The 24,844-nt window shown below is 50.2% G+C and overlaps 8 protein-coding genes across 8 annotated transcripts; 5 read left to right on the plus strand and 3 right to left on the minus strand.

Annotated features, from left to right (window-relative positions):
* The first annotated feature begins 249 nt into the window (after positions 1-249).
* Positions 250-4,329, plus strand: AFUA_3G13060 (ubiquitin-conjugating enzyme E2). The gene is made up of 6 exons (XM_077804459.1): positions 250-562; positions 629-688; positions 746-760; positions 831-923; positions 973-3,592; positions 3,646-4,329. Exons 1-6 carry the CDS (start codon positions 512-514, stop codon positions 4,041-4,043), a joined length of 3,237 nt encoding a protein of 1,078 aa, XP_077660610.1. The 5' UTR covers positions 250-511; the 3' UTR covers positions 4,044-4,329.
* A 215-nt stretch (positions 4,330-4,544) lies between these two features.
* AFUA_3G13070 (PARP-type zinc finger-containing protein) lies at positions 4,545-6,270 on the plus strand. The gene is made up of 5 exons (XM_077804460.1): positions 4,545-4,780; positions 5,106-5,241; positions 5,293-5,467; positions 5,532-5,609; positions 5,659-6,270. Exons 1-5 carry the CDS (start codon positions 4,762-4,764, stop codon positions 6,031-6,033), a joined length of 783 nt encoding a protein of 260 aa, XP_077660611.1. The 5' UTR covers positions 4,545-4,761; the 3' UTR covers positions 6,034-6,270.
* A 44-nt stretch (positions 6,271-6,314) lies between these two features.
* On the minus strand, positions 6,315-8,311 carry AFUA_3G13080 (BTB/POZ domain-containing protein). The gene is made up of 4 exons (XM_077804461.1): positions 7,639-8,311; positions 7,357-7,515; positions 6,807-7,301; positions 6,315-6,748 (listed from the first exon to the last, which is right to left on the minus strand). Exons 1-4 carry the CDS (start codon positions 8,157-8,159, stop codon positions 6,739-6,741), a joined length of 1,185 nt encoding a protein of 394 aa, XP_077660612.1. The 5' UTR covers positions 8,160-8,311; the 3' UTR covers positions 6,315-6,738.
* Positions 8,312-8,852: 541 nt separating this feature from the next.
* Positions 8,853-11,137, plus strand: AFUA_3G13090 (uncharacterized protein). The gene is made up of 2 exons (XM_749220.2): positions 8,853-9,553; positions 9,630-11,137. Exons 1-2 carry the CDS (start codon positions 9,167-9,169, stop codon positions 10,332-10,334), a joined length of 1,092 nt encoding a protein of 363 aa, XP_754313.1. The 5' UTR covers positions 8,853-9,166; the 3' UTR covers positions 10,335-11,137.
* Positions 11,138-13,412: 2,275 nt separating this feature from the next.
* Positions 13,413-16,578, plus strand: AFUA_3G13100 (uncharacterized protein). Its single transcript, XM_749219.2, has 2 exons — positions 13,413-15,148; positions 15,202-16,578. The coding sequence occupies exons 1-2, from the start codon at positions 14,179-14,181 to the stop codon at positions 16,176-16,178; spliced, it is 1,947 nt and encodes a 648-aa protein (XP_754312.1). The 5' UTR covers positions 13,413-14,178; the 3' UTR covers positions 16,179-16,578.
* Positions 16,579-17,837: 1,259 nt separating this feature from the next.
* On the plus strand, positions 17,838-21,836 carry AFUA_3G13110 (extracellular serine-threonine rich protein; the record flags this gene model as incomplete). Its single annotated transcript, XM_749218.2, has 3 exons — positions 17,838-19,488; positions 19,543-19,722; positions 19,782-21,836. The coding sequence occupies exons 1-3, from the start codon at positions 19,429-19,431 to the stop codon at positions 21,834-21,836; spliced, it is 2,295 nt and encodes a 764-aa protein (XP_754311.1). The 5' UTR covers positions 17,838-19,428.
* Positions 21,837-22,248: 412 nt separating this feature from the next.
* Positions 22,249-23,405, minus strand: AFUA_3G13120 (porphobilinogen deaminase; the record flags this gene model as incomplete). Its single annotated transcript, XM_749217.1, has 2 exons — positions 22,249-22,976; positions 23,045-23,405. 2 exons carry the CDS (start codon positions 23,403-23,405, stop codon positions 22,249-22,251), a joined length of 1,089 nt encoding a protein of 362 aa, XP_754310.1.
* A 624-nt stretch (positions 23,406-24,029) lies between these two features.
* On the minus strand, positions 24,030-24,768 carry AFUA_3G13130 (HHE domain protein; the record flags this gene model as incomplete). The annotated part of the gene is made up of 2 exons (XM_749216.1): positions 24,030-24,347; positions 24,421-24,768. 2 exons carry the CDS (start codon positions 24,766-24,768, stop codon positions 24,030-24,032), a joined length of 666 nt encoding a protein of 221 aa, XP_754309.1.
* Positions 24,769-24,844: the final 76 nt, after the last annotated feature.

The raw sequence follows: 24,844 nt of genomic DNA on the forward strand, positions 1-24,844 counted from the left end.
TTATCATTATCAGCCTTACAGCTCGTCTGTATCTCCCAGAGCCGTAGATTGCGCCAAATTTCAGATGCCCCTCTCTAGACTCTACGGGTAGCTGTAAAACATGGATCTGCTGGAGATGACTAAAGATGAAATGTTCCTGTCCAAACAGTATGATGTAGCAATCAACGGCCAGAACACGACCTCCTTGGGTTAAATGGTCCTAGTGGCAACAAAAGTAGATGCATGTACTCGCAGAAATCTAAGAAGCCAACTAGCTGCATGTGATAGCCTCAGGTATCTACCTATTATTGTTGATTGTTTCCCCTAAACAGTTTCTTCTGTTTGCTCTGTACACCTTCACCATTTATTTTTACTGCTTTCTGTTTTGACTTTGACTAATTCTTTGGCGTTCTCGAGTTTTCACACCCTATGAAGCTCTTACTTCTATTCTTAGGCTAGACATGGACATTTGCTGATTCTCCCCCGCACGCCGAGTCCCTCCTTACCTTCATGATCTATCACTCTCTATACAATGTCTTCTAGGACAGCGTCTACTGAGGCCCCCAGTCCGGGGAATAGGAGGGTCAGCAGCACCAATAACGTCATATCTCCTGTTAACGGACTTCTTGAACTTACAAAGGCCTTCTAGCTCGACCTTAACGACCTGTGCCGTCTTAAGACAAAGCCCTCCCTGTTGGGCATTGTCAATGTGAGTGACCAAGGTGGAACTGTAGACTGTCCAGCAAACTGACGCAGCAAGGAGTAGAGAACACATCACGATGTATTTCAACCCGATTTTACGTTATTTCTTCTAATATTGTTTGGCTGACAAAGGGGTCTCCCCTTCTCAGATCGATAGCCACCAGCCTCTGGGTGATGTTCTGATAGTCTCGTACTCTTCAGTGCCTGAAAAAGACCTGCTCGAGTTTCTAGATACTGGCGTCGTATGTTACTTGTCGAGCTCAACATAGCTCAAAGGCTAATCTCTTGAAGCCACCCAAAGGCTATGTCTATGTCAACTTTTCGGAGCCCTCGCAAGGAAACTCTCTTCTACATGAGGATGATCTTGAACTTATTGATCGAGCATTAGGCACTGGCGAGATTGTAAAACGAGATCTGGATGATACTCTTAGCGGTACAGTCATTGGCACCGCCGTGACTTGTACGCTCCAGCCTATTGCATATCGGAAAACAGACCCCATAACAGGGGAGGAGGGACCACTGCAGTTTGCCGAAAAAGCCATCAAAAGTGGCAATTCTCCAGGATCCATAGAAGATGGATCGACTCCCCCTCTGCTCCGTAATGTCCCACTGTCAGAGCTTCAGAATTACGAGGAGTTCACTGAGGGTGACTACATAGTTTATGAACAAAAGTTGGGGGTTGTACGTGAGGTTGAACGCGATGCAGTCGTCCTTCTTCAAAACCAGAAAGTTGTGTCACCACTGGATCCCTCTGCTCTGGAAATTCCTATGACTGTTGGTACCGACAACGTCGTATCATGGCCAAGCAACCAGGATGCTATGAGGTCATATCCTCTGCCAAACGGCGAGTACCTGTGGACCGTGGAATCAGAGTTTGTCTTTCCTGGGCAATTTACCCTGACATCCTCGAAGAACTTGGATCGAGGAGACTGGTCTTTGGAAATGGGCTCAAAGTCACAACCAGAAGGTCATGTTCTAGCGACTCCTGCCATGAATATTCACGTGGAGTGGCTCTGCCCCAATGTCTATGGTGCAGGACCACCATATGGCGGGAGTCCCAGTGAAGTTATCCGAGCAACTATGCTGCAAGGGACCGCCATGAAGTGCGACTTCGGCAAGCTACCCACCGAGGGCTTCAGCGAAAAGACAGTCAGGTCGGACACGTGGGTTGAGGTGGGCCCGGGCGATAGGGTTCGCTTTCGCAACCCAGCTGATGCAAGGAAGTACAATCACAAGCAGATACCAACCGACCAGTCCTTTGGTTATGACATAAATCTCTTCCGCGTGTTATCCACCCGAACTGAGGTGAAGGTCCAGTGGCAGGATTTGAGTGTCACTACCGAGGCCGCTACCTCTTTGCACAAGTTCAATGGTGGTGACGATGAAGTCTGGCCTGGAAGTCTTGTTGTCTTGAGCGAAAGTCTTGAGACTATCCGCAAGTCCTGTTGCCGCACTGAGTCCCATCGCGCTCGAAAGGTTGGCATAGTACAGGCCGTGGACAGCGGAGAAAGAGTAGCATCCGTTCGCTGGTACAAAGATCCCGACATCGAGCTGCTCCATAAAGGGAACATGCTGAAACCGGGTTCCAGATTGGGTGAACTGGGTGATATTGTTACTCAAGTGTCCGTCTACGAGTTAAGCTTGTTTCCGGGGTTAGGAAAGGCATTGGGTGATCTAGTGCTCCTGGTACCGGAAAAGGTCCATCGGTCGGTCTTTCCACCGACACCTCGCGATCCGCCCGCAGTCACTGGGCCTTCCTTGTACAGCTTTCTCTTTCCGATGAACTTCTTCGAGATGACGATGTATCTTGAATCCATGAAGCTGGCACTCTTCAAGTCGGAAGCGTTCAAAAATGGAATCACGATCGATTCTTCCCCTCTACCTTCCCGCTATGTCATTCATCACGATAAGTACAACGGACAGTCCCCATGTGACTTTCTTGGTAGGATCGTCTCAGTGGATATCGAGGGCAACATCACCGTTCGACAAGTCGGTCGCACCAGCTGTCGTGATATTTGCATTCCTCTGGACAGAATACTCATGGTGATTGATGACGATTACGACATGCCCGCTTTGCCCATCCCACCCCTTGACATGTTCGGCTTACCAGGCTTCTCTCCCTGGATGTCAAATCCCTTCATATCCAATCGAACATATGAATATGAAGGTGGCGAGCGACTTGATGACGACAGCAACGATGAGGAATGGTTGACAGAAGATGACTTCGAGACGGATAACGATTCCGATGATGAGGATGGCTTTGATGACGGCTCGCACCATGTGATTGGCGTGGAGGAATCTGTGGCACCGAAAGTAGCCGAGATCAATATCAGTGCTGAAATGGTTGAGGACCAGAAAGAGAAGTTGGAGGCATCCAAAGCTGGTGATCAGTCCAATGCAGCTATCGCACAGTCATCTACTTCACCATCCACGTGCCCTCCAAGTTTCTTGGTACTGGAGAGTGATCCTCCCTCTGACCACCATTTCATATCAGCATCCTCGCGTGGAAAATCGGGGCTACGGATGAGTCGTATACGGAAGGAATATGAGATTCTCGAGACATCCCTACCTCCTGGTATTTTTGTTCGGACGTGGGAATCTAGAATAGATATCCTACGAGTCTTGATCATTGGTCCTCAGGGAACGCCATACGAGTATGCTCCGTTTGTGATTGATTTCCAATTTCCTGAAGATTATCCCAACAAGCCTCCCGCTTCCTTCTTCCATTCCTGGACCAATGGGCAGGGGAAGGTCAATCCCAACTTGTACGAAGACGGCCGAATCTGTCTTAGCATATTGGGTACCTGGCCAACAAAGAGCCCGGAGGAAAGCTGGTCGCCCGTCAAGTCCACTGCCTTGCAGATCCTGGTCTCCATCATGGGCCTTGTGCTGGTCAAAAATCCATTCTACAGTAAGTATATCCTCGAACTACTAGACGTTCTAAATCACTTAGTTATCTCACAGACGAGGCCGGCTATGACGCCCTTGCTGTGGGCGACAATCGTCGCGTCGAGTCCTCACAATATACAGAAAAGGCATTCTTGATGACACGGAACTTCATCAAGCACGCACTTCATCATCCAGTCGCTGGCTTAGAAGACGTTTTGACTTGGAACTATATCAAATCGGAGCAGAAAGACGATGCTTCTAGTCGGCCCAATCTACTACGCCGCGCTATTGACTCGGCCGTCGGAATGATTGACCATCACAATAACACCTCTGCTACCGACAAGCTTGACGAGGAGAGCGCAGCAGCTCCATTTGTTTCCCGTCTTAGCCTTGGAGCCGTAGTAATGCTGAGGAAGCATGTCACCGACCTAGAGAATATTGAATCGACGATCATTGCCAACAATTCTTCTTAAGAAAGACGGCTTCGCTTTATTCTCGGGGCAGCATTGACATCCAACGTCCTTCTCAGACCTATCAAGCAAGCTCTGGGCACTATTAAATCCGTAGCCAGTCTGCTATGCTCTTGATTTCGACCAACGCATTGTTCAGCCTCAGCTGATAGAGACATGCCGACAAGGAGGACAATCTCATGTCTTATTGTTCGGAGTACATACACCAAAGTATTGCAAGGACTATTGGACCAGAATAAATTCAAATGAAAGAAATACAGAACAAAGGGAGCAGCTGTCTCATCGATCAGTAGAGCATCCACCCATTAGAGAGTAAAGCAATGTAGGCAACCCCTTATTGACTATATACCTCCCAAAATGCATACACACAAAATCATCGAGGTCTCAAAAAATCAGACTACCGTTCTATGTTACAATCAATTGCAGAGCACCACTGACTGGATGGTAGGGCGTTGTGTTATGGAAGTATACACTGCGGTGTTGGTCTTTGGCGTGTTCCGTTCATCATTATTCTTCTTCTCTCCCTGTTCTCCGTCATCGTGTGTCCATCCTCTTCTGCTCCACGGTTCTTCGCGCTCCGTCCATCGGTGCTGCTGGCAGTATCTCCAATATTCGGGAGAAATCGTGTTAACACTGTTTGTTTTCCATCGAAGAAGTACTCCTCTATTTTCCGTTGTTTACCTACTCATCGCTCGCGGACCGCGTCTGCTGCCCATGAAATATGGGAACTTATCGCTTGGGTGAGCTTTTCCTGCCTCTGTAAATTGCTTCGTGATTTTATTTCTTCATCAATTGCGAGTGCGCAGGAATGGGTTTGTCCTTTTCAAATGCTGTCAACAATTGCGTGTATTCCTGGCATTGATTAGAATTGCTTGTGGCGGTCAAACGTCAACCATACACAAGTGAGCTGCAAGCGTGGATAATCATCATGCTCTTCCTCAATCTTCAATCCATCCATTATTTCTTTATCTAGCACTTATGTGTTTACCTTACCACTTGTTCATCACTCCTAGTTCCAGTTTTTATCACCTTCGGAAATCAAACAAATCCATTAACATCAACCAGAGGCCGCCTCAACCGGCCGCGCGGGCTGCCAGAACAAGGAATGCAAAGAGGAGAAGATCAAAATCGGTAAAGGCGAGCTCCGTCTCGGTACCTGGGTTGACACCGAAAGATTCCAGAGCTTCTTCTGGAGACACTGGTAAGTTATTCCTACCCCTTAAGACTCAAAATATCACTGACACGCAACCAGGGGATGTGTTACGCCCAAGATCATCGCAAACCTCAACGAAGCAGTTGAGGAAGCGAGCGGTGACTCAAAGGATCTGGACGCCATTGACGGCTTTGAGGAGCTTCCTTCTGAGTATCAGGAAAAGGTCCGTAAGGCTCTGGAGCAGGGACATGTTGACGATGAGGATTGGAAGGGGGTAGGTTTTGCTCCTTTTGCTCCCAATCTATATAGGTTTCAAGATGAGACTAACACCGGTTTAGGATCCTGAGATGAACAGGCCTGGCATGACGGGCTTTCGCAAGCGTGCCCCGAAGAAGAAGAAGGCTGACGAGGAAGAGGTATCCACTCCGTAAAGCCCATTTTACGCTCATCGCTAAGCTATCACAGGCGGAATCTGCATCCGAGAAGGAGGAAATGACCCCTAAATCGAAGAAAAGGGGCCGTGCTCAGACGAAGGACGAGCCCGAGGAGAAAGCTACCACACCCAAGACCAAAAGAGTCAAGAAGGGCAGCCGCATCAAACAAAAGAGCGACACCGAGGACGACGTTGACAAGCAACAGGAATTCGACGAGGAGGTTCAGCCCAAGCCAACTGTTACCAGAAGAGGGCGGGTTTCCAAAGCTGCCGCTGAGGAGAAAGCGCCCAAGGCGTCTGAGAAGCCGGCTGCGAAGCGTCAGAAGAAGTCAGTGGTTGATGACGGTAAGGAGGCTGAGCCCGTTGAGGTGAAACCCAAGCGTGGTCGCAGAAAGAAGTCGACTTAGGGAGGGCCTGATGCTGTTCGAGCATTTCACGCTTAGCAGATTGTTGCACGACCACCTGTGGGATATCACAGCATTATTAGCGAGTGCTGTAGTGGGCCTATCTGGTTTTTTATATGTAGCATCCCTTTATGAAAAGGATCCAATCCAGGGCTAGCTACCAAGCCATCTATGTATTAATATTAATTGTATGTTACCTTACGCTCTTCATTCAGTACGAAACATGCAGACCTTAAAGGAATTTTACCATCCAACATTCAGCATACTAGAGGAACAGCGCAAAATGAGGTGGCCGAATCTCTCAATTCCTAGATAAGGATCATTCCCTACTCATATCAACAGGCTGATTAATGCGTCAAGAGATTCGACGCATATATAACCTACATTCTCCCATCAATCTGAACAACAGAGGCGCATGCAAGAGCGGAGTGCTTCTAGAAGAAGCCTTCAGAGAGTGACGTCTGAATACACAAAGCAAGCCACACGGCACGCCAGTAAGATTAAAAGTGGTAAAACCAAGGGTTGCTTAAACCACAGACCGGCCCACCTCGTAGAAACCAAGAGTGAGTATCAGATAAAAGGAAACGATTGGATCAGTCTGGTTGCAAGGCAGGCAATCTGGACGGGCTACTTGCTGTTCGATGCATTGGAACACAGTTTCGTTCGATCCATCATGGCAATGTGTCCTTGGACATTCTGAGGGATCGATCACTGTGGGCTTTACCGAAAAGGTTGTCAATTGGCACATGAGAAGTGCACAGAGCGGGAGAACTTACTCAAGTCCCTCCAGATCATCCATGTGGTTACACATCGCAACAAACAAATCAAAGTAGAATCTATGGCCCATTTCCATGTCAAATTGCATGGTTCCGCTGCTCTTGAAAATATGACGGGCGCGAATGATCATCGCTAAGTAATGAGCGCGCAGTCGAGACTCACAGTCCGGCGTGTTGTCATAGGCATACCGGGCGGATCGCAGGATTACGTCGATAGGTATACCTTTCTGAAGTCCTTGCTTGCGAAGAGCAAGGCCTTTGAGTGACTCCAAGCCGTATTTCTCAGCTGCACAGTACACAGCAGTGTCCCGGAGGACTACACCGTTGATGGCAGAAAGAAAGATTGTCGCTGTGCTTGATTCGCGACTGTTGATACTAGAGGTATCCTGGTAACCTTCGAGTGTGAATGAGCTGTGACTCTTGTCATGCACGAGGCGCGGGGTATAGTCGCCCTTGTACAGGAACTCGAGGACACAAGACAGGATTTCTGGCTCTCTGGCAGTATGTCAGTAAGATGAAAAGGAAGGCAAAAGGGAATCTTGACTCTCACTCGTCGGGCAAGCCTAGAACCTTGTCCACATTATCACCTACAAATTGGTCCTTCAGCACAGAATGGAAGAACGGGGAACGGGATAGGACATCCTCATGAGCTACGAAGCATCGCTGATCCCTGCCCACAATCAATGTAACTATAGGACTTGCAAGAGGACTGCCTTTCTATAGTCAGTATCGGTTTCAAGGATGCAATTATATTTCCGCAGAAAGGTTGACTCAATCACATGGCTTATGTAACGAAAAGTATGGCAAGGCGAAAGTGCGAACGGCCACTTACGCTTTTGTGGATTGGCTCTTTGGGCCCTCTTTTCCCTGCTTCTTCACCTTTGAATGACCCTTATACATCCTCCTGAATGACTTGAAGGACTTTTCCACTCGATCCCGCGAAACGAATGAACGCTTGGAAGTCATGGTGTTATCATTATCATCCAACAACTTCAGCAGAAAAGAGACCAGAGACAACCAGGTGAGAACGCAAACGAGCGACAGAAAGAACCAGCACAATGGAAAAGACTGGACGAATTTGTCGATAAAAAGAAGCGACGCTGCCGAATCATGCAGGCTGCATGTGGGGAGTCCTGGAAGCTGTTCCAAGAAGTGTATCTTCTGGTGGCTGTGGTTCTTCGTTGAGAAGACCATACTAGAAGAACACTGTCTTGAGACAAGCTTGGCATACGAGAATCCAGTCCAGATCCACGTAGCGCAATAGCCGACTCTGGGGAGCGTGAGGAAGGGAAAGAGAGGAGAACAGGAAATGAACTTCAAGTGGAAACGCCGAGTGACCGGCGACGAAATCATGTGATGAGATTAACAGCTGACAAGGATGCCTATCAGAATTAAGACCAAGAACAGGCAGACGAGCCCGTAGTCATCCATAGAGTATTCTCTATTAAACATGACTCAAGTAGAAGCCTTGAGTGACTCAAAGAATCTCGAGCGCGGTCCTCTGTGAGACTGTGAAGGCTTGTCGAGGTTTTGCAATACTTTTTAAGACCTGGCAATTTAGTATCTGACTACTTGCTTCGCCTAGCCCGAATCCCATGTAGATCTACAGTAGTATAGTACCTTGCCCTGAGAGATCGATACATGACGGAAGATGCAGTTCTACCAATATAACTCCAAGGCATTTTTGTACAAACGACACTAAATACTCATACAATAGAAATATTTTCCAGATGTAAGCGAGCATAGCCTAATCTATTATATCTCAATGGAAACTGCATTATATCAGGGATGTTCTGCAACTTGATGAAACTTGGCTTGTGGCTCGATACCTCAGGAACCAACTCCGCATACCCCCACCATTAGCGGGGGGAGATGATGGAATATGTGGCTGTTACCCACAATTTGGGCTACTGTGGCTGTGTAAACCGCAGGGGTTGAGTGGCTGATGAGGGTGCTTTCACATGATGAATGCCTTGGGCATGATATCATCGTGTACAGGCAACTTGACAGAGATCAAGTTCCTGAATAGGATTGTAGTTACACGGGAAAAAAAAAATCGATCTTTGGGCCTCCTTTCCACTAACAACTCAAAAAGATCCATCTGAAGACTTAACCATCCGAATCAAGTTGATCGCTGTGGTGATTAAGTCAGGGTTACTATATATCTCTCCCTTTGTGCACTTTGCCAGGGATACCTTGCTTTCCAAAGTTAAGAGGACAACGCAATGTCTCGGTGACCTCTTCATTCGGCCACCATCTTTACCCTTGCAAGAGCGTTTGGTGGATTATTTTTCTTCTTTAAACATTTCGATTTTCAAGACAATTATTGTTGGAATAACATCTAACAGTAGCCTATCGGGATGCAGCGCTTTAGTTATCTACAGAACCTGAGGCGCCCGTCGCAGGCTGACAAGCCGCATGATCCAGTCCTGACGACCGAAGACGAGCAATTTCTACAGTCAGTTACTGCTCAACCTCCAGAGGCAGAGGCTACATTGTCATTGAACGGTGATGAGAATGTCCGTCCGTCTGTCGATGCCTCAAGCACAGAGGCATTCAATATCCCCCTACCAACTTCCCCGGTTGAGGAGTTCAAGCAGCTTGGCGAGGAGGAGCGAAAAGCGAGTAATGCCGGAGTCGTCCGTACGGATTCGAAGCTTTCCCATGTTGAGAGCACTTCGCCTTCGGATAAGAAGAAGGGACTATGGTCTTGGTTGCGTAGGAGGGGCACAAGCTGGAAGAAGAAGGTACGGCACTATTTCTGCAAACTTAGTTGTTTCATAGTTCTGTAAGATGTGTTCTCACGTCTTGACTTTGTTCTAGGACAAAGAACCGACAGCACCCGCAGAGCCCAATGTCTCGCAATCCCTTCAATCCTCCGATCCTGCCAAGAGCGAAGCGAAGCAAGAGACGGATGAGATGACGGAGATCCTGGAGCGTCTCAACTTAGCTGCTGATAACAACTGTGTCTTCTCGATCAGCGATGAGACACAAGAGCTCCTACGCAAGTTCACACTCATCTTCAAGGACCTCATAAATGGCGTACCCACCGCTTACCACGACTTGGAGATGCTCCTTAGCAATGGCAACAAGCAGCTACAGCAGACATACTCGCAACTTCCAGGCTTTCTTCAGAAACTGGTTGAGAAACTCCCGGAGAGATGGACCGAGACATTGGCGCCGGAGGTTCTCGCAGCGGCTAGCGAGAGGGCCAGCCGAAGCGGCCTCAATGTTGAGAATGTAGGCAAAGCGGCTGCAGCTGCTAATAAGATGGGCATCAAGGTGCCAAGTCTGAAGGAGCTAGTTGGTAAGCCTGCTGCCATTGTGGGCATGCTGCGGTCCATTATGGCATTTTTGAGAGCGCGATTCCCAGCAGTCCTGGGAATGAATGTGCTCTGGTCTTTGGCCTTATTCAGTAGGTATCTTCTACTAAAATTAGCAAACTGGCATACTAACGGCGAATGTTTCACACAGTCCTCCTATTCGTCCTTTGGTACTGTCATAAACGCGGCCGTGAAGTACGCCTAGAGAACGAACGTCTGGTGACAGAGGAGGAAATCTCCAGATTGAATGAGGACTCTACTGATGGAAGGATACGTCCTACAGAGACGCTCGTCACGACAGCGGCTCCAGGAGCATCGGTCGCTGAAATTCGCGAAGGCGTCAAAGAAGCACAGCAAGCAGGAGAATCAGCCACTGCTACCACTAAGAGAGCACAGGATGAGAGCACCCCTACTTCGGCCCTAAAGCCAACAAGGTCAAAATCAATCTTATCTATGTGGCCAAGGTCCCAGACGAAACCGATCCCCAAAGTTGAACCTTATCCAGGGACGTGAACCAACAGTATCCTCCCGGAACCTGCCACCCTGCCTCTCATCGTTCATTTTCCAGACTTCTTTTAAATACCACTTTTTTGGCAACGTGTTACTTTCGGGATTGGGATTAACAACTGAGTATTGAGTCACGCAATAATGGTAATGCTGCAATGAAGATCAGACGTTGAAATTGGCCACTTGTTCAGTACTAGCGACATACTAGGACGTCCCATCGAACATCACGAGCCATGGTAGTGGATCGGACGGCTTGTAAAACGACGGCTCGGGCCCGAGTGGCAATCCCCCCTCTGTATCTAGCTTCTCGAAGTCGGTTCTCGTTCCGTCCTGTGTTGCCTGGAAGACACTGTACTCATAACCGGGCAATATTCCTTCATCGAGACGATGTTCTCAGTCTGAGATCATACTGACATATCCGAAGATCAAAAGTAAAGTTTGGTCTAACGTTGTAGCTGGCTCCAAATTTTCAGAGTACGGATACTGCCATGTGTATCAGAGTATGCCATTTATGCCATTCCTGGCTTTGGGCAATGCGGCAGAAGAGAAAAATTGGCTACTGCGGGGTGCAGCAGGCCCATTGGCCAATTAGAGGTCGTGGATTGTGCCGATCGCGTGTAAGCAGGATCCAGCCGCTTAGGGATTTTGGGTACCGTAAGATCCGGCGGTTCTAAAATAGTAAATTTAGTAATAATACTTGGTCGGCACAAGCCAACTGTACTACATGCACTCCGAGTACTTCGTACAGCGAATCTGTTTGATCTCTGCAGCACCTGTCCCTTTACCGCTATTTTTGAGCCAATAGCATCAATGTGCAATATGCATGTCAAAACGACAAGGTAGAGGAAGGAATACCTGGAAGTTGACCTGCGATTTGTAGGAAGGACGGAGATTACTCTCAGTGACGCCTCCGATAATTTTTGCTCCTTTATGATAGTACATTCTCCTTCCCGTTCTGCATTTCTGCCGTCGCCACTGTTGTGGGGACGAGAGGAGGAGAGTCTTCCGTATCCTACTGAGAGCCGAGGGCAGCAGGTCAGTATCCGTTAGGGACTATGGAGTACAGTAATAAACATCGAAGTGTCTAAGGGGACAGAATAAGTATGATCATCTGCCTAGATCAAAACCAAGAAGATTGAAACTCAGGATCAGATTTTCCTAGCAGCTGGCCCAGTGACCTCAACACTGGTGGAGGAGCGAATACTTAGGGAATTTGGACGGGATTGACGGGGATTGCATTTGTACCTACGTGTCTGCTTGGCCAGTTTCTAGTTACCTTCCTCCGGATTCTGTATATTTGGCTGTAGTCGTAGCAGCAGCTATTAATCCTGCCAGCCGGAGCAATCTCACATTAATACCCCGTAACGTCAAACCGTTTACTCGTCTACGGAGAAGAGCTTTTACAATCCCCAGGGCGCATGAGCTGCGATGCAATATACCATAGGTAGAGTGCCAGATCCGATAGATCATTTTCCTAGTCCAAGAGGTAATTTTTGGCGGGGTCGATGATGCCTTTCTGTGTAGGACACGGATCAATTAGCATCCTGGGCTTTGGGAGGCGTTCACTATCAGTACTAGTTGAACCTAGTACTTTACCGTATAAGGTATCCGGCAGTGGAATTTGCTTTCCTTAGTTGGAAGCCCCTCCTTAGTGAGCATCATCCTCAGAGGCTTGGTGTGTATTCTCAGAGCCAGATTCTGAGCGGATCTACATTCTTTGCTTGCATACGGAGGACTCCGGCTCTGCCGTCCCGTATGATCGCGACAGTGAGGCTATTCTTAACGAGCCAAACTATATCTTAATCGGATGGTGTTAGATCAGCAATTTGAACGATATGGAAACATGCGTTCAGATTCAATGATACGTCGAGATAAATGTGGTACATATGCGAAGTGTAAGGTAGGTACCTATACTCAGGGGGGTGCCAGCGTGTCGCTGTATCATCACCCTTTCCATTTTCTACCGAGTTCGGTAAGTGTACACAAGCAGTACGAATAGCATGGGTCGATCCTTGACAGAAATCAATACCGTCATATAGTCATAATGGCTTGGCCATCAAATTCGGTCTCTAATTATCAAATGAGTCACCCAACTTGTTAGCGCACTCCAATTACAGTTTTCTGATGGTTTATTGGACGGGAGCACTGCCATGTCCTTGTCATGATTCAGAATCAACGCCTCTTTGCTGTCATTTCTTAGTTTGACTGTGGTTATGAATGCTCTCAGATATGTTCCCGCCATCTCAGTCGAAGGTACCAGACGGAGGTAGCACCCCTCTCAATTTGAAGGCGTGCCTTACACATGCTCGCGCATACACCAAGTCTACCATCTGTATCTTATCCAAAAGATCTCTATTGTTCTCAACCACTCCAGTTAATGAGTAGAAATGGACTTGACCAGCTCATCTTGACTCGATATTGACGCAAAGCACGAGGATTCGTCCATTAGCACTGTTGTATTTTTCCTTGACTAAAGCGTTTCATCGTCCTTCCTTCAGGCTTGTGTCATATCTGAATAGTGATTGGCTCTTAAGTGATTAGAAAATTGCTGGCAAAAAAATTTTTGAGAAAAGGAGAAAAATGAAGAGCGGAAAATGCGGTGAGGTTCAGCCGACCAATCATCATTGGTTAAAATAAAGCTTTAATCCAATCAACGTGCGACATGCTGAGCCTGGTTATTAAGGCCCCACAGCAGTTGGAAAAATTGGTCCGCCCCAGCAGTCTGTCTCTATGTCCGAGGTCGTTTTGCGCTGTAAGCCTCGTAACAAGCCAGTCTGCCCGCCCTGCCCAGCGTTATGGGCTCCGTCCTCCTACTTAGTGCCAAGTATGGCCTGCTCCTCTATGATCCTTTCTTTTCTCCTCATTCAATTCACCCGATCTCATTCTCAAACACCAACATCGTGCTTCTACCATTTACCCCTTTCTAATCCTCCAAATACTTTAGACCACCATATACCAGATTTCGTCAAGGTTTCAGTGCCAGAATGGCTTTCGTTGAGCTGTAGATCACTCACTGGGGGGCATGTCCCATGCTCCTCAGTCCAGCAGCTCCGAGTAACTCTCAATTTGACTTGACGATATCTGTTTCTCTTTCGACGCAAACTGTGAGAAAGCGTCGAAATTGCCCCTTAGCACATTCACAGAGGAAGCACTTTTTGACGTCCGTTGAGGACTTAAGGTGCTTTTGTGGTCAACGAAAAGTCTTTCGTCCTTCCCCCTCCTCCGATCCCTTGCCATCCGTCGTCACGCCTACCTATTCCCACTCTCAAATCTCAATCCACGATAACGAACCGATCTTCCTTCATCTGAAACGACGCTTTACGAATTGACGGTTGAAACTTTACCTTCCTTGCTCCTCCGGTTTTCGAATCTCGAGCCTCCAGTCCTCCTTGAGTCTCTGACGCAATTGATCCGCTCATAACGGATATCAAACTTTGTCAACACCTGGGCCAGTGAAACCCAAAGCCCAATACAACAACAACAACATAAGACTGGACGAGCCCCTTCAATTGATCACAAACAATTCCATTGTTATCAACGCAATGACACAAACTAAATCTCACAAATCACCAAAGGGCGCTATCAAAGATAGCCGTGCTCTCAACATCATGAAGCACCTGGACCCCAAGTCTTCGAGCTCGTCCTCACGGCGGTCCAGCAAGTCTCTCCCTCTCAGCTCCTTTACTACTGACCATAAACGAAGAGCTTCGAGCTCGTCGATCTCCAGCGTTTCCTCAGTCTCATCTATCGAAGCCCTTAGTGACGAGGCCAATGAATCAGAGGAGGACGCTGATGATGAAAAGGAACAGCCAGCTGTTCGCGGCCCGTCTTACGGTAGGCGTGACAAGGGCCGTAAGTCGCGCATGAAGCCTACGGGCCGGAAAAGGGTGAGGCTCTCCGACGATGATGGCTATGACGGGCAAAGAAGCAGCGATGAAAGTGACTCAGATGGGAGCTCCGACGATGTATACGCTGCCGTGGACGATATAAGCGACGGAGACGATGAAGATCAGGATGTTGAAATATTGGAAGAGCTCCTTATTGTCGAGTCAGAGGATGAGCACGCCGTCGATGACATCTTCAAGACTTCCACTGTGTCTGAGCTTGACTTGGCCGGTACCAATAGTTTTGAAGATCACATGCTGCTGTCTGCTGCCTCGTTCTTTGACGAGGATCAGCTCTACAGTGCTATGGAAACCTTTGGCGAGACTGACTTCGCCAGCGAGGCGGCTGCGGAGACGCCCATGCCTAGGCGTGTCCATTTTGAAGAGGATTCTGATTCCTCGTCGGAAAGCGACTCGCATACAGAGGATGAGATCCCGAGTGATTTCTTGCAACAGGACAGTCTCGATCCTCAACTACGTCGTATGATTGAGAACGACAACGAGAACTACAGCAGCCGCCGTCGCCAGTCCGATGAGTTGTTCGCTGAGTCGGACTATGGCCATTCGAACATTTACCACGTCGAGTCTGACGCCGTTTCCGAGGAGTCCGAGTCGAGTGGCTATGAGAGTATGCAGTGTATCTGGACTTTCCCCTTGATCTTCCTACTGACCTGTTTGAAGCCGATGATGGCGAGACCACAGATGAAGACCTTCCACCACCGGCAACAATTACCCACCCCCGTTCCATTCTGCGCCGCGATTCCTCTGCCTCTCTGCCTCCCGCCGACGAGAACAAAAGCCAACCCCCTACTCGTCGGCGAGGTCCAATCTTAGGTACTTTTGTTGCAGACCCCCACAAGCCAGTGGCCTTGGTCGACTTTACGGGGAAACATCTTGTGATCATTCCAGCCTATGCCTCGTCCCGCCATGACTGGCTCGAGTCTGCCACCACCAGCATTTGCGGCACTGCCAACAATAGCCCACGTGCCACTACTATGCACCTGATCGACGAGAGCGACACGGATGCCCTGGCCTCGCCGAACCGTCACGACCTTAGTCCGATGTTGGCATCGAGTGCTAATCTAATGATGACGGCCCTTGGAAACGACATTGCCCCGGGTGGACAAGTTATGGGTCCTCCGGAGGCATTTTACCCATCTCGTGATTTTGCTATTGATAGTTCCTTTGAGGATGATGACGATGATGATCCGGAAGCCTCCTTGAATGTCGAGGATTTCATAGACTTTGGAGACGGCTCCTCAGACGAGGAAATGGGCAAGGCATCTGATGAAGATGCGATTGCTTCGCCAATGGCCACTGCGTCCATGACAGTCGTATCCGGTACTCCTACCCCCAACCGCGGAGGGGATGTACAACAAAGCAACAGTGCTGAACGCTTCCTGAATCATCTGGATCGTGGCATTGTGACGGCCTTCCGTCGCAACCACAACAGATATCAAGCCCTCCTACGGTTGCCCCAGCACCGAGAATTCATGCCTGCCAATTCTCCCTCTCGGCCTGCTAGCGTCTTCCGCCATGCCAGACATGCAGACCAGCGCACGCCTACTCGAAAACGCAAGGCTAGCGGATATGCCGGCGGCGAGGCTGTCCGACGAAAGCTCATGGATGCCCACCGGCGCACTCAAATTCCTTTCTAAATCTAGTGATGCTACATGTTCAGCCACAACCCCTTATGGACGCTTTGAAAGGATTGGATGAATTCTGTTATTTTGCCGTCTGTGTCACAGCATAGACTTCGTCTAGCGGTCCTCTAGATATTTGGGCGGTGGGCTTGTTCCACATAGACGAGTATTGATTGATCTAAGTGAGTCAGAGTCGTTACGTTGATGCATCTAAGCATGGTCACGGGAGCGGTACTATGGATACATGTTCGAGGACCAAAAGTTGAGGCCTCTTGATTTGTGGTTCCTGGTCTACTTCGTCCATTGTAGATCTGAGATCTACCATTTGTCTACTTTGGGTCTTTTTTACTTCTTATGGCGCTAAGCAAAATACCTCATGGATCCTGGATTATCTTTTCTTTCTTTCTTTTTTTTTTTTTTTTTTTTTCCACCTTTTTCGTCATTCTATTCACGATGTTATATCAGTCATGTGAGAGTCATATACCAACAATTCAACAAACAGATTCAAAATTTCTTACGCTTGTGACTACTCCATGTAACTCATTATTGACGTACAAATCTTGTCCTACCGAGACTGGCTCCAGGGTTTGAGTCGAGAGTTTCTAGTCTTAGAGGTCAGACAACAGTCGCATATATAATAGCTAAGCTAAGACAGATTCCGCCGAGTGCCTAGTGCAGGCATCGTGTGACACTGCCAAGAACACCATCGACGCCTGGAAGAGTCTTCGGGCTCGAACTTGAAATGTTCTCAGAGTATGACTGGGTGAGCAACTCGAAAAGAGCCTTTCCTGGTCGGTATCTACACAGTACAGTACCAAATAATACATCTAGTCCGTAGTCCGTGCTGTAAATAGAGTCAACTGGCCCACCGTCAATGACCGAGCACTGACACTTGATGTGAGAATGGAGTGACTCTCTGGGGTTGGAATCAGGTAACACTTGCAGAGGTACAGAGTAGTACTGCTAGGGCAGCTACGGTAGTAGCTACTAGCACCAGCTAGGCTTGACCAAGCTAAAAGTCCGTCTTGCATACACAGTAAGTACATTAAGTGGCTGGCTGTATGATTCCGAATGTGACCTTCCGAGGCTGTAGTACCAGACTACAGAGTACGGTTTACGAGTTGACAGGAGGGTATTTGATCCCCTCCTGAGCATGGACTCGTGGTCGAAGTCGACATGAGGGTTCATCTGCGCCACAGCGGGAAATAGTCTATAGTGATGCCATACTAATTGCTCTCACTTAGGCTCTTGACCTTGACTTACTTCACTCCATCTGTAGGATCCCGTGCAGGAATTGACCGGATCCCTGCCTACTCATCGAGGTATGCGGGATGATTCGTTGGTTGTGAAGATCATGCGCGTTCGAGCTGATGGCGGCTATTGTGAAGAAACACAACAGACTGAGGGTCTTGTTCTTGATGATTGTCTGTTGGTTGTTTGGACGATCAATGGTCCACGGAGGACTCAGAGTGCTTAGACACTTGGTCGTGGAGTCAGTACGGAGTAGAGCAAGGATTCATTTTCGATAAATATAGTAGCCGACGGCGCCATTGAGGGGTGATGAGACTGGAAGAGTTTCAGGGCGAGACACCAGCGGTCTTGGCCGGGGACTTGCTTTTGCTTCGCTTAATTTGATTTGGACTTCTTTTTTTTTTTTTTTTTTTTTTTTTTTTTCCCTTCCTATCCTTCTTTTGTTTGTTTGCATGTTGACGGAGTAGCAAGCTGCAGATTACCATTGAATGTGCATGCTATAGCCTGGGGATACTGGGAGAGTGTTGTGTCTGTTGGGTAATGTAATCTGACGTGTAACAGGTGATTTGTCGAGAATATGTAGCTGCGGGTTTTCTTTTCCCTTCTTCTTCTTCTTCTATGGAGTACGAGCCCCCACTATCTACCTTATTGGAATCATCGACCCGTTCAATCCCGTCCATCCGTCCTCCATGTATTGACCGAGTGACTTTTCACCTTTTGTTTTTTAATCATAATTTGTGATGATACTCCTGATCATCACCATCTTTGGCATTGTACAAGCTTACTGCGAGTTCAATGTCGGGTCTGCAGACTGGGCGCCTGCGGAGCCCCTTCCACCGCATGTCCGCATTTTTTGCAATTTCACAGAGGTGTGCCTTTGCTTGTGCATGACCATGACAGTGACAAATCAACTGCCATATACATACCATAATCAGCGAACCGCTGCAGGGAAGAATCAAGCCCTCCAGGAGTCAGGGACTGAGTCCGGATCTAGACTGAGTGGCCCCGCAGACGTCGGCATTCTCGGTTTGATTAGTTAGTCCAGTCGAGGTATGTGAGCTCACCATGTGAGAAGTTCGTTTTACAAGACTCCTACGAAGTGGTCTAGTCTCCTCGATGTGGACAGCGCCGGTTAAGATGATTGGTGGCTCTTCGCGCTTCCCCGACCATTACCTACTTTCTGCTCTGTTCCTGCACTAGCGCGCGACTTCAGGCGGTTTGCATTTCTAGTGCATGCCGGCCAATTGGCCCCTGAGGGGTTTCCACTCTGATCGCTCATTGGCAACAGCGCTCTTGTCTGACGGTTTCACCAGTTAACCTAGGCACCGCCTCTCAAACGGTTGTCTGCTGGATGTGTTGAAAAGAGGCGTTTCTCAGAATGTCTTATTTTCTTTTTTGGGCTTAATGCAATGCTTGACAAAGATGCCCCGCCCGGTGCCCTGTGAATGGCCCGTGTGGACTGGTCCATTGTCCCAGAACCACCAGGGCCTTTGTTCTTTGTTCCCTATTGATGGATCATGAGGGGGCATGTGGTTGTTTCACTTGCACCTCCAGAATCGGTCAATGGCATGCAATGTTGCAATGCTGTGGCTCGTTTCATGTTGCCAGAGCCCTGTGGCCGGTGTTTAAAAAGAGCTGTTTGCCCTCTTCCAGTTGAAGAGAACTAAGCGTCTTGTCTTGTTTTCTGTTTTCCTAATTCTATCACTTTGCCTTGGCTGTGACCAAGTCGACCTTCGCTTTCTTTTCTACTCATTGTCGTTGCTCTTTGGTGGACTGTGATCCCACAGACGCCCATTCACCCGTCGGATTCACTCTTTGTGCCTTCGGGGTTATTGTCATTCTTCTATTCATAGACTCTGCCCTCGGATTATTGTTGTCGCTGGTGTACGATATCAATAATAGTAGTACTATTCTTCTGGGCCTTCTTTTGGTTCAACGCAACTTGGTCCTCAAAACTCTTTCTTCCTGTCTTGATCTATACTGTCTGTCGCTCTAACACAAATACAAACTCAACATGAAGGCCGTTTCGGTCACTCTCGTTTCGCTTTTCGCCGTGGCCCAGGCTACTGGCTCGGTGAGTGCCAGTGAGTCCCTGAAGTCTTTTGTATACCTGACTGACTTTCTCTAGTGGTGGGTCACGGACAAGTGCTACTCCAACCCTGAGAACACAGACAACGAGTGCACTGATCATCAGAAAGGTGGTTGGGACTGGTCTGATCTTTCTTCCGGATCTTTCTCCTCGTATGGAGGCTTCGATTTCTCGGGTTTCAAGTGCAGTGACAGCACCGGTTGGGGGAAACGTACCTTCGTAAGTCGGCTCAATCTTCTCCTTCCTCATCACAATAGCAACATGCTAATGGCCCACAGGGCAAAACCATTGAGGGGAAGCTCTCATCTGTCCCCAAGTTCTCCTGCGGCCAAGACAAAAAGGGGTTCTCCATTAGCAAGCTGCACCTCTCCACCTCCAAGGAGACCGAGGTGCACATCGTCTATGGCATGCCCGATGGTTCCACCTGCCGTAACATTGCTTCTTGCTCGCCCGACGGTACCCAGGTCACCAATGACCAGTGTGGTGGTGCCACCTCCGTGAGCTTCGAGCCCCCCGAGGGATCGGAGGATGATGACTGTGACATTGGTGTCCACAGCATTGACTTTGACTGCTCTCCTGGCAAGACCACCTCGACTCCCACCGCTGGTGTGCCAACCGAGACTGGTGCCAGCCCCGAATCGTCCTCCACTCCCGTTGGCTCCGGATCGTCCACTCCTGTCAGTCCCACTCCTGTTCCTTCCTCGTCTGATGTTGTCCCCACGTCGTCTTCTGCAGCCATCACGACGCCTGTCCCGGTTACCACTCCTGTCCAGTGGACCACCTCGACCGTGTACACTACGAGTGAGATCACCATCACCAGCTGCGCTCCTACGGTGACCGACTGCCCTGCCAACTCAATCAGTGTCATCACCTCGACCATTGCCGTTTCGACCACTGTGTGCCCCGTTACTGCCACCGAGACTGCCTCCGTCTCTCTGCCTTCTTCTGTTGATGCGGGTTCGAGCTCTGGAAGCCCCACCCCCGACGTCACTCCTTCTGAGACTGCCACTGAGACTGCTCCATCCGAGACCGACTCCGAGACTCCTTCCGAGACGGCTCCCTCTGAGACCTCCGGTGAAAGCACCCCTACTGGCAGTTCGCCTGTCGAGTCCGGCTCCTCGACCCCGGCCATCACTTCACCTGCGACCCCTGCTCCTTCCAGCACTGCCCCTGGCATCACTGGGGACGTCACCACGACTGTTGTAACCTACGAGACCGTGACCACCTGCCCCGTGACGGAGACCATCTCGACCAGCGGCACCGTCACGACCTCTACCTACAGCACTGTCTCGACCGTCACTCTGACTTCAACTTCGACCATCTGCACGGCTTGCGAGGCCAGCGCCACTCCTGCCCCTTCGTCTGCCGCCCCTGTGACCACGGCCCCTGCCCCTGAGGATATGACCACTACCGTGGTGACATACGAGACCGTGACCACCTGCCCTGTGACGGAAACCATCTCGACCAGCGGCACCGTCACGACCTCCACCTACAGCACTGTCTCGACCGTCACTCTGACCTCAACCGCCACCGTCTGCACTCGCTGCACTGCGGGAAGCACTACCCTTCCCACAGGCCAGTCCCCTGTCACCGCCAGCGAGACCAGCGACGTGCCCTCCGTGACCACCACTCCCTCGTCTGTCCCCTCGGCCCCGTGCCCCAACGTTGTGCCCAAGTGTATCAACACCTGGCTCAGCCTGCTCCCCAAGTGCGACTCCAACAGTGACGCCAGCTGCTTCTGCCCATCCTCCGAGTTCACTGACAAGGTCATCGCTTGTGTGCAGTCCTGGGGAGCCTCGCAGGCGGAGGTCCAGGCCGCTCTGTCCTACTTCACTGGTATCTGCGCTGCCTACGTACCCCAGAACCCCGGCATCGTGACCGGCATCCCGACCACCATCACCCTGGTCCCCACCGTCACCCCCACCGGCGTCGATGCAGTCACCGCTCCTACCGGTGCTGCCACTGCCACTGCCACGCTGACCGGTGGTGCGGCCGTCACTCCCGCTCCCTCCGCCCCCTCCGCCCCCTGCACCACCATCACCTACTCGTCTTACACCGTGACGGTGCCCCAGGTTGCTTTCTCAACTGCCACCGCGGGTTCGACCACTACCGTCGGTCTGATCCCCGGCCCGGCCCCGACCTCCGCAGGGCCCACAAGCCGGATCCCCAACCCCTGGCTGTCCTCCTCGACACTGGTGACCCAGCCAGGCACCGCGTCGGCGACTGCCTCTCCAACCGCCGGTCCCATCCTGTCCAACGATGCCTCCTCGGGCTCTGTCTCGAGCATGATTTGGGCAGTCGCTGTCGCCGCGCTCTTCGGTGCTCTTTACTAATCCGACTGCGAAAATGTGCTTTGTTCCGTCCCAACATGTAACTGTCAGCTACCTTCATTCTTCTTACATCAGATAATCACTGCGAAGTAATACTGTATTTCAATCTCTTGCGTTATTTCTTTCCTGGATAATACTAGATCGTCAAGAGCCCTTCCAGCCTGCTCGAAGCTATTAAGACATACACTTTGCCCGTGTACCTGGATGTGGCTTGATTTCTTTACTCCATAGGTTCTTCTATATAAAGTTGTGAACATTGTTGCCCTCGTTCTATGTACAAGATCGCAGATAGCTAGTTTACATCGTACCCAATCCGCGGTAACGCGGACGGATTATACACCCGTAAGAAAGACAGGACACCTGTTTCTTCTAGGCGCGAACAGAATCAGTCAGGGTGATTAATACATAGCCCATCTCAGTCCTTGGAAGGCCGGTTCGCATTGATATCCTTCAGAATCTCCCCTGCACCAGCCTCGAGCAGTCTTCCCGCAAGTTCCTCTCCGAGCGCGTCTGCTTCGTCGATCGCCTCGACTCTCGCAGTAATGCGATCCTCGACGCTTCGGGTGCCATCCAGACTCACAACGATCGCATCCATCCTCAAGTCCCCCGACGACATCCACTCCGTCTCAACCCCAATAGGAACACTGCACCCACCCTCAAGGGTCCTCATCAGAGACCTCTCAGCAAGGCAAGCCAGTGTGGATTTCCGATCCGCCAGTTGGCCCAGCAATTCCTGCATTTTCCGGTCTCCCTTGCGGATCTCCAAGCCCAGAGCGCCCTGCCCAACGGCATACAGGATGCCCCCGTCCCTCGAGCCCAGGTACTGGCTGATGCGATGCTTGAGGCCGACCCGCTCAAGGCCCGCGGCAGACATGACCATGCACATGTACTCGCTGTGCGGGTCGTCTACCTTCGCGAGACGCGTCTCGACATTGCCGCGGAGGTTAGCGAAGCGGAGATGCGGGTACAGACGGCGGAGCTGGGCTGAGCGCCGCACAGATGATGTCCCGACGACGGCGCCCTCAGGGAGGCTCTTCAAGCTTGTGTAGGGCAGCCCGGCCTTGATGATCAGTGCGTCCCGCGGATCATCGCGGGGCGGGATAGCTGCCAACTCGCAAGTGTCGGGGAGCGTGGTCGGCATATCTGTGTCGTGTGTCAAACTCGGCACTGCAGTTCATCAAAAGATGAACGGAACGGAATTCGAGTATTACCTTTCAGACAATGCACAATGACATCCAGTTCACCGGAGGTGAGCTTTTCTTCCAGCTCGGTCGTCCAGAGACTCTTGGCGCCGAAGTCGTACAGCGCTGTTAGTTGGTCTCGATCGCCCGCTGTGCGGAGGGCTTCGATCTCGTAGGTTCGATCCGGGCCAATCTTCTGTAGGCGGTCCCGGATGCCTTCCGTCTGGACCATGGCCAGGTTGGACCGTCGGGTACCGATCCGTAGCGGCAGCTGGGGCGTTGGAGATGTTTCCACCATATTATCGGATGATGAGGGGGGCTGAAAGTTGAGAGGGGAGGGATTCCTACAGAGACCATAGAAAATGGGGATGTATTTATCATCCAACGACATACCCACAAAAGACAGATTGAAAAACAGACCACAACTGACGCTAAACTACTTAAACGCTTAGTATGGACGCGATGATTCAGCGCTTGATCCAGAGGTCGTACCCGCTGATTAGCGGGGGTATGTCCAGTGATTTGCATAAGAAAGTCACCATCTGCAGTTCACCTAGAACAATGAGTGAGAGTTATTCTCCATTGGTGACGCATGTTCATCTTGAAGAATTGGGGGGACTGGCTACTCGTGGCATAGAGACATGCAGCACCGCTGCTTGTGCACATGCAATCTATAACGATCTGAAGACGAGTTTAGGGCATTGAGCATCCATTCTTTTCATATGCACGGACTGACAGGTCGGAGCTGAAGTGTTATCCACAGAACAACCAAATATCGCATTGCAGATGTACCAGGACTTGAAGCCCTTATAGCTACTACACACTCATGAAGCGGATGAACGGACCGCTTGGAATTGGTCGTCAGCCCTGCAGCAAGAGAACAGTTGACACTACATAGCTCCTACCAATCTCCTGCCGGGACAAATACATCACTTGCTATAGCCCAGCACACTGACTCTGCGCTATCCCAGTCTAACGCTGGCAAACCATCAAGACCAATTCCAAGTTCGCAGCTCTACGTAGCAGGCCACTTCCGAAACAGATCCGACAACCGATCGATCGGCGCCGTAAGCAGCCCGATAGCAGTCTCAAACGGCGGCGTCGACGGCGCCCCCGGATGCGCATGCGAAGGCACAAACAACTTTGTCCTATTCAGCGACTGCGACAGCCCGAGGCTTTCCTGCTCGGAGAGCACGTCCTCTAGCAGTTGGATATCCTCCGTCTCTTCGTGACGTATATGCTCCTGGAGATCATCCCAGAGGGATTGCAGCGTGGGGATGAAGCGCGGGTCCGTGGATTTCATGTCCTGGAAGGCCTTGAGCTTTTCTTTTACCTGTGGCTAGGCCGTCAGCAGGCCGCCCTCACTCCCCACTACATACAAAGGAAAAAGGGAAAAGGGATCTGACAGTCTGATGCTCGGCTCTATCCTTCCTCGCCAACTCCTTCCCGTCGTCGAGGTATTTCTCCAGCGCGGGATAAATGACGAGCTCCTCGCCGACGGTATGCCGCGCCAGTTCCCAGGTGAACTGGTTCTGGTATTTGGTCTGTTCCTCGGGGCCGGGGGAGCTGACGATCAGCTCGTAAAAGGACTTGATCTCGCTGTGGTCGTGCTTGATTGTGTCGAGGATGCGGAATCGGCGGGCCTGCGACCAGTCGGTGAAGGCTTGGACTTGGTGGCTTACATTGCCGCGGAGGACGTGAGGCTCGGAGACGTTGCTGTCCGCGGTGGATTTTCGTCCGTGTGTTGCGGCCATGATTTGACATTAGATCAACCGAGGGGAGTCAGAGGGAGGTCAGAGGGAGGTTGTGATGTGGTTGCAGTGTAGACAA

Source organism: Aspergillus fumigatus, chromosome 3, assembly GCF_000002655.1.
Source record: "Aspergillus fumigatus Af293 chromosome 3, whole genome shotgun sequence".
Lineage (NCBI taxonomy): Eukaryota > Fungi > Ascomycota > Eurotiomycetes > Eurotiales > Aspergillaceae > Aspergillus > Aspergillus fumigatus.

Bases quoted from the DNA above. Each gene is read 5' to 3' on its own strand.
- AFUA_3G13060 (XM_077804459.1), top strand. From the start codon at position 512: ATGTCTTCTAGGACAGCGTCTACTGAGGCCCCCAGTCCGGGGAATAGG. The intron at 924-972 runs GTATGTTACTTG...AATCTCTTGAAG, and splicing joins AGTTTCTAGATACTGGCGTC to CCACCCAAAGGCTATGTCTA. The intron at 3,593-3,645 runs GTAAGTATATCC...GTTATCTCACAG, and splicing joins GGTCAAAAATCCATTCTACA to ACGAGGCCGGCTATGACGCC.
- AFUA_3G13070 (XM_077804460.1), top strand. The intron at 5,242-5,292 runs GTAAGTTATTCC...ACACGCAACCAG, and splicing joins AGCTTCTTCTGGAGACACTG to GGGATGTGTTACGCCCAAGA. The intron at 5,610-5,658 runs GTATCCACTCCG...AAGCTATCACAG, and splicing joins AGAAGGCTGACGAGGAAGAG to GCGGAATCTGCATCCGAGAA.
- AFUA_3G13080 (XM_077804461.1), bottom strand. From the start codon at position 8,159: ATGATTTCGTCGCCGGTCACTCGGCGTTTCCACTTGAAGTTCATTTCC. The intron at 7,516-7,638 runs GTAAGTGGCCGT...ATAGAAAGGCAG, and splicing joins AAGAGCCAATCCACAAAAGC to TCCTCTTGCAAGTCCTATAG. The intron at 7,302-7,356 runs GTGAGAGTCAAG...ACATACTGCCAG, and splicing joins GTTCTAGGCTTGCCCGACGA to AGAGCCAGAAATCCTGTCTT.
- AFUA_3G13090 (XM_749220.2), top strand. From the start codon at position 9,167: ATGCAGCGCTTTAGTTATCTACAGAACCTGAGGCGCCCGTCGCAGGCT. The intron at 9,554-9,629 runs GTACGGCACTAT...ACTTTGTTCTAG, and splicing joins GCACAAGCTGGAAGAAGAAG to GACAAAGAACCGACAGCACC.
- AFUA_3G13100 (XM_749219.2), top strand. From the start codon at position 14,179: ATGACACAAACTAAATCTCACAAATCACCAAAGGGCGCTATCAAAGAT. The intron at 15,149-15,201 runs GTATGCAGTGTA...ACCTGTTTGAAG, and splicing joins CGAGTCGAGTGGCTATGAGA to CCGATGATGGCGAGACCACA.